At 40.7% G+C, this 10,854-nt stretch overlaps 1 protein-coding gene across 1 annotated transcript; it reads left to right on the forward strand.

Moving 5' to 3' along the window:
- The first annotated feature begins 281 nt into the window (after positions 1 to 281).
- On the forward strand, positions 282 to 5,201 carry LOC133424204 (angiopoietin-4-like). Its single transcript, XM_061714662.1, has 7 exons — positions 282 to 312; positions 414 to 509; positions 616 to 634; positions 726 to 811; positions 1,473 to 1,590; positions 1,782 to 1,961; positions 4,600 to 5,201. The coding sequence occupies exons 1-7, from the start codon at positions 307 to 309 to the stop codon at positions 4,893 to 4,895; spliced, it is 801 nt and encodes a 266-aa protein (XP_061570646.1). The 5' UTR covers positions 282 to 306; the 3' UTR covers positions 4,896 to 5,201.
- The last annotated feature ends 5,653 nt before the right edge of the window (positions 5,202 to 10,854 follow it).

The following is a 10,854-nucleotide window of genomic DNA, read 5'->3' on the forward strand; positions in this document are numbered from 1 at the left end:
GGCGAAATGAACAGGGTCAGAGAAACAAGCATAAAGTGTCTCAGGCCAGTCATACTAACCTCTTTCAGCTTTTAGGAAATGGGTGTCACATGTTTACGATAAAAAAAAGCAAATGTTTATCCGGATGATTATTGCAGGCTATTGTGGATGATGATGTCTGCTGCACAAATTTCCCTCCCACTTAAGTCTGACTTGACAGAAATGACGACATTTGCCATAACTGTGAAGGAGGTGTGGCAGCTCAGTGGGTGTTTTATAAGGAGCCTCTGTTGTGGAGTTTGAGCAGGAAGACAAAGTTCATCCAACATGCAGGTACGTTTATAGAGCAATGTTGATCATAAATGTGTGTTTTTACCCCAATATGTTTTGAATCGTGATGACTTTTGAGGAGGTTATGTCACTCTGATACTCAGGACAGAATGAAGGATCTGACTGGCTTTCGTGGACTCGTACTGGTCCTTCTTCTGAGCTCTTCTCAACAGACTCAGGTACAGGTAAAGCTTCCACAGGTAAATCCTTTACATTTTTGCCTCACTCTCCACATTGTCTGGTTTTAAATAGTGTATTTACACAAGATCAAATCTAATTTCAAAATGTTTTTTGTTTGCTGTACAGTTTGCTGGCTTTCCTCAGGGTAAGCTTTTCAACATTGCTTATTTGTCATACAATTCAAATACTGTATTTTAAGTCATCCTTATTTCATGTCATCTTAACCTCTATGACAGACTGCTCAAAGATTAAGTCTCTGTCACCACAAGCATCCAGTGGGGTTTATACTATCCAGCCTGAGGGCACCAAGACTCCCTTTAAGGTATCAAACATGACTGACAGATGTAATTAAGCTTTTAAATGACAGTGGGTTAATACTGAAGAAATAAATCATTGTCAAAGTTAAATGTGAGTTGTAGAAAGGAGGAATTGAAGCGATGTAACCGCTGGATGGGATACAATTAAATTGTGAAGTCTGGCAGTTTCCAGTGAAAAAGTAGTGATGAGATCTTTTTCGTATATTAAACAATATGTTTATGTAATTATGTGGTTTCAAATTATTTGATGCAAGTGATTTTATTGCTTTTATACAGTGCATTTGTATTTGTACAGAGAAATTTCAAGGATTTAACCATCTAATTTCCAGAGAAAAATGTTGAAATGCGTAAAAAGAAGTAAATTCTCACTTTTTAAGACAGAAAACCTTCTATACTTTTAACATTTTTGCTATTTCATTTAATCTTATTTTCAGTTCAACAACATAATTTACACAGTGCAACTTCAAACACTTTATTAATGTGAAGGCATACCCTCGTCAATACCCACCTACAGTATTAGACGTATGTAGGGATATTGGGGGTGATGAACTTAACTCTTAACTATAAAATACATCATTTTCTTCCAAAACCCTGCAGAACATATCTAAGCTTCTACAGAAAAGGAGAGGAAAATGTTTTGACACTTGTTGCATGCTTACTGGACAGGTGTACTGCGAGATGCTTTGGGATGGAGGCTGGACAGTTTTTCAGAGACGTACCGGAGAACCTCTGTCCTTCGAAAAAAATTGGCAAGCCTATAAAAATGGTTTTGGACGCCCAACAAGTACGTAACAAATTTATTACCCAGTAAGTGACTTTGTCCAGGAAGGGTTTGAAACAAAATGAGCGCCAAATTTTCACTTTCACCTACTTTTACATTTGGGAAAGTATTTTACATTCCATCAAGTAGCTATTTGTACTGATCGATGGGTTTATGAATCATTTTCATAAAATTTGCCTTTCTGATTCGCTCAGATGATCACTGGCTCGGTTTGGAGAAGGTTTTCCTTCTGACTAAGAAGAAAAGGTGGACCTTGAGAGTGGACCTGTGGGACTTTGAAGGTGGTTCTGCGTTTGCCGAGTACAAGAACTTCAGACTGGGAAATGAAAGAACAGCTTACAAACTGCATGTGGGGCAATACAGGGGAAATGCAGGTAACAGAGCATCTTTAACTATGGCTCCTCAATACTTCTGCGTAGATTTTCTTGATTTCTAAACTCATATCTGTACATACCTGGTATCAATTTACGGCTGAAACCATGATTTTGTTATTGTGAGAAAACAAAAGGACAAATTTTCCATCTGTCATTGAAGGAGACATATTATGGAAAAACACATAGATGCATTTTGTGAGCATGTTTGGGTGTTTTGAAGCTGTGACTAAATCAAAAACCTTGAGATAACGGAATCGTGTTGTTTTGCAGTTCAGGTGTACTGGGTACTATGACACCACAGGTCCCTATATATGTATCTCGGTGGTGTTTTAAGCAAAATATATCAGAGATTTCATTAAAGCCTGAGGAAATTGCATCAACTTTTAAAAGATATGGCAAAATATGCCACCTTACCCTGGAGCCCCCGGTACAGGGGTTAGAACATAGAGATTAGGCAGGGCGTCAAATTAATATAACAGACGGATTAAGTTTAGGAGTTAAGTTTAGGTTTAGGGGTTGTTTACTGACTTTCAATTCAATTCAATTCAATTTTATTTATATAGCGTCTAATACAACAAAAGTTGTCTCTAGACGCTTTCCAGAGACCCATGCCCAGAACATGACCCCCGAGCAGTTATTACATAAACAATGGCAGGTAAAAACTCCCCTAGTGGGAGAAAAACCTTAAGCCAAACAGTGGCAAGGAAAACTCCCCTTTAGGAGGAAGAAACCTGGACCAGGACCTGGATCATAAGGGGGGACCCTCCTGCCGTGGGCCAGGCTGGGAGTCAGGGACGGCAACAGCACAGCAGGCAGGTGGAAGCAGCAACGGGATGACCAGGGGTGGGGACCGCAGGCCAGCACGCAGCTCCCGAAGCTCCGGCCCAATCATCAAGTCCCAGGTTGGGGTGCAGGGTCGGGGAAAGGTTGAGAAGGGGCAGGGCCAGGGAGAGGAGTCTTGACGGACAAACCTCTCCCCCGCCTGCCCGGGCCGTTACCCTGCCCCTCTCACTCCCACGCTGCAGGTTCCAGTGTCCGGCAAAGGATGCTGCAACATGGACAAAAGAGAGAAAAGGGAGAAGAAGGGGGGGCCAGCACAAGAAACTACAGGAGCCACTCTGACACACTAGAGTTTACACTACCTAGAGATTTACCAACACCAGCTAGAGGTTTACTAAACACTAACTATAGGCTTTACTAAACTTAAAAGGTTTTAAGTTTAGTTTTAAAGGTGGAGGTGGTGTCAGCCTCCTTAACCCAGATTGGAAGTTGGTTCCATAGTAGTGGTGCCTGATAGGAGAACGCCCGCCCTCCAAATCTACATTTGGATACTCTAGGAACTACGAGTAAACCTGCACTCTGAGAACGGAGAGCTCTGACAGGAACATAAGGCACTATCAGGTCTTGCAAATAATGCGGAGCTAAGCCGTTTTGGGCTTTATACGCAAGTAATCAAATTTTAAATTGGATTCTGAATTTTACGGGTAGCCAATGGAGCGACGCTAACACTGGAGAGACGTGGTCTCTCCTGCTGATTCCTGTCAGCACTCGTGCTGCTGCATTTTGGATCAGCTGGAGCCTATTCAGCAAATTACTTGGACATCCTGCTAATAACACATTACAGTAATCTAGTCTAGAAGATACAAACGCATGAACTAGTTTTTCTGCATCACTCTGCAAGAGGATTTTCCTAATCTTTGCAATATTACGGAGATGGAAAAATGCTATTTTACAAACCTGATTGACATATGGTTTAAACGACAGATCCTGATCGAAAACAACACCAAGGTTTCTCACAGTTGCAATGGAAGCCATCGCAACACCATCTAATCCCTTCCTAAAATGCTCTGGACCAAGAATGATAACCTTTGTTTTATCTGAATTTAGAAGCAAGAAATTTCTGGACATCCAGTCCTTGATGTCCCTAAGACATGCCTGAAGTTTAACTAACGGTTCTGTCTCATCCGGCTTCATAGACAAATAGAGCTGCGTATCATCAGCATAGCAATGAAAGTGTATGCCGTGATTCTGGATTATACTTCTCAACGGCTGCATGTATAAACTGAACAAGATTGGCCCTAGCACTGAACCCTGCGGAACACCATAACAGACCCTTGACTGTTCTGAAGAAACCTCATGTACATGAACAAACTGGAACCTGTCAGATAGATATGATTTAAACCAACGTAGAGCTGTCCCTTTAATCCCAACAACATGCTCTAACCTGTGCAGTAAAATGCCATGATCTATAGTGTCAAAAGCAGCACTGAGGTCCAGTAGAACCAGTATGGACACTAATCCCTTATCTGAGGCCATAAGAAGGTCATTCGTGACTCGAACCAGTGCTGTCTCTGTGCTATGATGCATTCTGAACCCTGACTGAGAGACTTCAAACAGATCATTTCTATACAAATAGTCACATAACTGGCTTGAAACTGCCTTTTCCAGAATTTTAGATACAAATGGAAGATTGGAAACTTTAAATTCTGATATTTAATTTCGAGGGACATTTGTATGTTGCTGTTTGATCTGGAACAACAGTACCATCCACGTTGTGATGTAGTCTAAAAGAAACCTCAGAAAGCCTGAGATTCCCTTAATACATTTCTAACCTGTAACTTCCTTCTTCTCTCTAAAGGTGATGCCATCCGTGGAGCCTATCCAGGTATCGACCAAAATGGCTACGGCTTCAGCACCATCGACCGTGACAACGACGGGTGCAACCCATGCATCTTTGGTGACATTGCTCGTGATCGGTGTGTTGATACGAAGTACAGTGGTTGGTGGTTTAGCAAATGTGGCTCTGCAGACCTAAACGGTGAATGGCATCCTTCTGGTGACAACATTGGTTGGGCTTCAGGCCTCCACTGGGAAACCTGGAAATCTGTGCCCTACTCTGCCAAGGCCTCCAGAATGATGATCAAGTCTTATTGATAGGAACCCTGACTCTAATGCTGTTTTTTTTTCAATGCCTCCACAGTACTTCTGTCTCCCAAAAATATGTATTATTATTGCTGAAAAGAAAAAAAATACATATTGAAACGAGAACATGCAATCCTAGAATGAGTCCTCACTGGGACTCATTTTTAATTAAGCTGTAACTCATCTGTTATTACTGGAATTTATCTTTTTAGTTGGCCTTTCATCAAAGTTTCTACCTATCTCAGATGAAGCCTGTGTGTGAAAAAAATTACATTTGGATATTCGTTTTGAAGGTCTTTGATGCTAAATTTTTGATTCGTAAAACTGTCATAAAAAAAAGGAAAATTCAACTTGTTTTTATTGTATGCTTTATTTTCTTTTTTGTAACAAATCTTCTGTATCAGTATCTGTTACAGGGTTTCTAGCACTTCTAGCACTGAATGGAACATAATAAAACATTTTCAAAAGTCTCTGCTTGAGTCCATACCTTTTGGTTATCTATTAGACAATAAGCCCATGATGCATGTAGCCTAGGATAAGCAATTCATGATTCTCTGTAAAAACTATAAAATAATACATAGCAAAATGATCAAATGGGTCAAGCACACACTGTATTTAACCACCTACAGCTCTGTGCAAGATACCATATGAAGATAACATCAATAGGACATTTTTACCAACTAAAAATGTATACCAACCAAACTAGTAACAACTTAGAAAATGTATCTATATAGCTGATAAAAACAGCATCACAACAATGTCAGGAATTAAAAGTTATACAACAAAATTAGTTGTTGGGCTGTGCATGTCAGTCTGCGCCTGTAACCACATGTGCAACAGAGCAAAGTCTGAGTTCAAACAAAATAAACACACGCAATTTCCCTTTAAAGTATATCAGAGCAACAGTCAGCAACTCTTGGATTAAGAATTCTGATACTGAAAAAATGATCACAAAAACTAAACTACACATTAGCAAGACACCCGTAACATGCCATTGAATGTTAATGGCCGGGTTTCCCAGATCCAACCTCTCTTAAGGATTTAAGAGAGGTTCAAAGAAGGTTTCAGCTAAGAGAGAACCCTAAGATACGGGTGTTTCCCAGATGACTTCTTAACACCGTTCTTTAGTTTCGCTCTTTCAGAAGCTCTTTGGAGGAGCTGTCCGGTTCTGAAACCAAATCAATCGATGCCAGGTAAATCGATCACCGATCACTATCAGCGCATTTTCACACGCAGCACTGCTACCTAATGCACTAATTCCCTGCTGCCTGCGCGTTATGTGTGTTATAATGAAAAACTAAGATGATAAATATACTTCAATGACCCTTTTTCATGGTGAAAACAAGACTGCAACTAAATAAGAATTATCTTGGTAAGAGAATAATGAGGAAATGTATTATTTTGTTATTAAATGTGAAAGATGGACGAATTAGGACAAATTATCTTAACGAACAGCATATAGGACCACATTGTATTCTCGTGACTAGTAAAACAGAATCATTCACCTCAAAAAAATATTCTGAAGTTTATTTAGCTGCTTGAACTGTCGGAACCGGTGGATGAGCCATCTGGGAGCGGGGACAGACCAGCACCACCAACCTCCCCAGCTCCAAGTACCGAGTCCGAGGAATACGTCGCCCTACACGCACTCCCGCCTGTCCCCGAGCTCCAACCTGCACCAGTAAGAACCGGCGTCCGCATGCGGGGTGGCCGCACACAGCGCCCTGCTATCACCACCTGCACCTGCATAGGGGCGCAGCTTGTGAACAGGCAAGGCAAGCAACTGCTTGGGGCCCCCGAGTTGTTGGGGGGCCCATGAGGCCCAAAAAAAAAAAAAACCTTTTTTTTTTTTAATAATTACTTTTATTACAAAAGTGTTTCCTATCAGGGGTTTTGAGGACTAAAAAAGTATTGAAGGCTGTTTTTACTGTACAGATCTCAAAATGTGGTAACCGCAATGACCACATCCTCCTCCTTAAACAAACATAAGGCAATTATCAATGACATCTCAGTAGCCAGTAAGAAACCTCCCTTAAGGGGCCCCACGTTGTCATTCCCATGATCACGGCCATCCACCTGTACGCAGTGTCAAAAAAAAAAAAAAAAAAACTACACACAGTGTCGTGTGTGTAAATTAGCAGTGTGTAAATAAATATAAATTTCATAAAGTTTTCGTTGGTGTCAGTTTATTATAACATAACGGTGATGAACGCTGGTTTGAGGGGCCCCTAGAAATTTTTGCCTAGGGCCCCAACAGACCCTAGAATCGCCTCTGGCCACTCTGTACTGAAAAAATTGGGCCCCAGGGTCAGAAACGTTAAGAACCCCTGCTTTAGAGGTCCTTATTTTTATATTTGTCAAGAATTGTTTTCTTGTATGTGTTTTTAAACTGTATAGAGTTAGTGCTTCGTTTGATTTCTTCATCAAGACCATTCCACAAAGTAATTCCACAGACTGATATGCACATGTTTTAAGAGTAGTACGTACACAAGGTTGTTTAAAATGTATTTTTCCTCTTAGATGATATTTTCCTTCTTTATCTTGAAACTTTTTTTGAATGTTTCAGGCAGTGCATTATTTCTTGCTTTGCACATTATTATTGCTGTTCTAATTTTCACTAAATCCTGTTGGGCCACAATCCCATGTGAACTATTTGATTATGTTAATTTGAACTTTAAGGCCCAGCTCTGAGGCCTAACTCTGAGACCAGCCTTGATTTTCCTTACAACTGACCGCATTGTTGAAACAAAGGAACCATCATAATGACTCAGTCCAAGAAGGATTTGCATTGACGGCCCTTCAGTGATAAGGAAGAATGGACCCCAAACTGCAGGGTGGCCCGCATTTTGCAGCCTCGGCCCCTATAAAGAGCAGACTCCCCCCTCTCTTGGTCTCTTCTCTTCTCTTCCCTTCTCTCCTCTCTTCCAGGTCAAAACTCCTATTTTAGCATGAAAAGCTACTAGCTACGGACCGGCCTCCTCCATGACCGTGACCGAAGAAGCGTCTGTCTGGAGCGCTGCAACGAGTGACACACGAATGTTCCGAGCCCCAGAGAAGCCGAACCAGGGACCCTGCATGTCTCGACGTGAACGCCTTTGGACCGACCCGGAGCTGAAGGAGGCCCAGCTGCTGTACCCATAATGCACCACTCATCCACATGGATAACAGAAGTCGCTCTTTATCAGGATCCCCTGTGGAGCGTAACCACCCTTTGTTCGCCTAGGAACGCTGACCTGCCAGACCAAACCACGTTTTTCTTCACTTACAAAGATCCACATAAGAGGCTGTTTTGTGTTTGGGCAGAGAAACTTAGTTAACACAAGTTTAGTTTTACGTTGTGAGCCGGACTACTGATCCCGTCACAACTGTGTTTATTAGTTTAAGTGTGTTTGTTTATTTTATTGTTTTTCTCCTCTCATTCTCTCTCACTAACCCCCCCACACACACGCACACACTTATCTTGGTCATAAAACCTCTGAGCTTGTTTTCACTAGATGAGACGAAACCTCGTCCGCATTTTGAGTCACATGACACACACACACACACACACACACACACACACACACACACACACACACACACACACACACACACACACACACACACACACACACACGTAATCTGAAGTTTGTGTTTACTGTTAGTTAGTTGTTGTTTTTATGTGTAGTTTAGGCATCGGAATTTATACTAAGTGTCGTTTTATCATCTTTTTGACACCTGTGTAAATACATTCTGAATAATTTGAATGAGAGAAGTTGTTTGTGCTTATCTTACACATATTTGTCACAACTGCTGGTTGCAAAGATCTGTGCTCAGACTCCTTCCGTCACTATTATTCTGAAGAATAACTTACCTTGAGACTGATTTTGCTGTTTAGTTATCATTTTCCTGATTACATCAGGCGGTGCCCCGTTTTGATTAATTCATTTTGATAAATAATCTACTTTATTAATTATTAATGATTGTCGGAGGACAATCATTAATAACTCTTTGATAACTGAACCAGCACCCCCTCTGTGGCACAACAGTCCATAAATTTCAACATCTGTAATTTAAGGAATAGAGGATTTGTGTGATCGAGATACCCATCATGATTTATTATCCTTACTGCTCTTTTTTGCAATGTGCCTATCCTTTGTAAGGTGCTCTTGTAGATATTACCCCCAATTTCAACACAATAGATCAGATATGGTAATTGGAGTGAACATTACAGATTGTGTAGTGTTGTTTGATTCAAGATGTGTCTCAGCACTCCGATACTCTTTTCCATCTTAGAACACAGATACTTTGTGTAATTTGTTTTCATAAACTCTTTCTATTACAACGAGGGATGCTCCGTTACCATTTTTTTTCACACCGAGTATGAGTACGAGTATTTTAATTTGTGTACTTGCCGATACCGAGTACCGATACTTATACCACAAAAATAACTAGGCTAAAAATGCAATGAAAAATGCAATGGAAGACAGGTTATATTTGCAACAGATAAATTCAATAAAAATAAATAAAATGAGTAGAATAACTATTTCAAACAAAAAATAATCTTTCTGTGTAAATAAAAAGTTTCCACACTGGCACTGTCTTCACATAAGAAAATATCAAACATATAAGATATCAATGAAACATCATATCGCGGCTCGAGTGCGTTGAGAACAGTGGTGTGACCTGGATGCCAGGTGTGGGTGGGCATTAGTCTTACCCAGGTGGGCAAATAAAAAAAAATAGCGCAAAATCCAGCGTAGGCATACTGCGCCTTAAAACATGTTTTGTTTTCTCCTCTCTCAATTAAGTCCATAACTGAACATATGAAGAAGTCTACGTTCTGCTCATTCATTGATTTTTCGAAAGCATTTGACCATATTAATCGAGATAAGCTATGGGAAAAGCTGAGAAGTTTAGGTCTGAATGGTAATATCCTTAACTGTCTGATTTCTTTATATGAGGGTGTGAAATGCTGTGTCCGTATAAATGGAAATCTTACAGATCCCTTTCCAGTTGACATGGGTGTGAAACAAGGTTGTATTTTGTCACCAGTGTTATTTTCAATGTACATAAATGACCTAACATTAGCAATTAAGGCCCTAGGAAAAGGTGTACCTATGGAAAATGAAAACATCTCTGTACTCCTTTACGCGGACGATATAGTCCTGATTTCAGAATCAGAAGAGGAGCTACAGGAGATGCTCTCATTGGTTCATAGTTGGTGCCAAAAATGGAATTTAAATATAAATGTGGATAAAACCAAAGTAGTGCACTTCAGAAACCCAGCAAAGCCCCTGACCTGCTTCAGCTTCTCTTGCGGGTCTTTCCCACTAGAGGTCACCAAAGAGTATAAATATTTAGGATTACTGCTCACTGAGTTCTTAGACTACAATGTAACCGCTAGGCAACTAGCCCTCTATGCCAACAGAGCTCTAGGAGCAATTATAGCTAAAAGTAAAGTTTTGGGTGGTTTCCCCTTTAAATGTTTTACCAAACTTTTTGACTCTTTGGTCCTACCCATCCTTACTTATGCATCCGCAGTATGGGGTTACAGAAGTTACTCCTGTATCAATGCAGTCTTTAATAGAGCATGCCGCTTCTTTCTGGGTGTTGGTAAATATACCCCAAATGCTGCCATACAAGGTGACATGGGATGGAAAACGACCTGGCAACACCAGTGGTCATGTATTTTTAAGAACTGGAAGAGACTATGCAGTATGCCAGATAACCGGTTATGTAAGCGTGTGTTTTTGTGGGCTAATCAGATGAGAAATGTGAAAAACTATCCCCATACGGTACGGACATATTTCTCCTCTCTGCATCTATCCCACCTCGCCAGCACTGACCTAGTCCTCTCAAGTAACGATCTAAACAGGCTTGACCAAGCAGTTGCAGAGGCAGAGAAGGAGAAATGGCTCCTGCAGATAAATAGAGCAGAGGGAAACAAGCTTCGCACTTACTGTACCTTTAAGAATGCCTTTGATACAGA

This window comes from Cololabis saira, chromosome 23 (assembly GCF_033807715.1).
Source record: "Cololabis saira isolate AMF1-May2022 chromosome 23, fColSai1.1, whole genome shotgun sequence".
Classification (NCBI taxonomy): domain Eukaryota; kingdom Metazoa; phylum Chordata; class Actinopteri; order Beloniformes; family Belonidae; genus Cololabis; species Cololabis saira.

Bases quoted from the DNA above. Each gene is read 5' to 3' on its own strand.
- LOC133424204 (XM_061714662.1), top strand. The intron at 812-1,472 runs GTATCAAACATG...CTTACTGGACAG, and splicing joins GCACCAAGACTCCCTTTAAG to GTGTACTGCGAGATGCTTTG. The intron at 1,591-1,781 runs GTACGTAACAAA...TGATTCGCTCAG, and splicing joins TGGTTTTGGACGCCCAACAA to ATGATCACTGGCTCGGTTTG.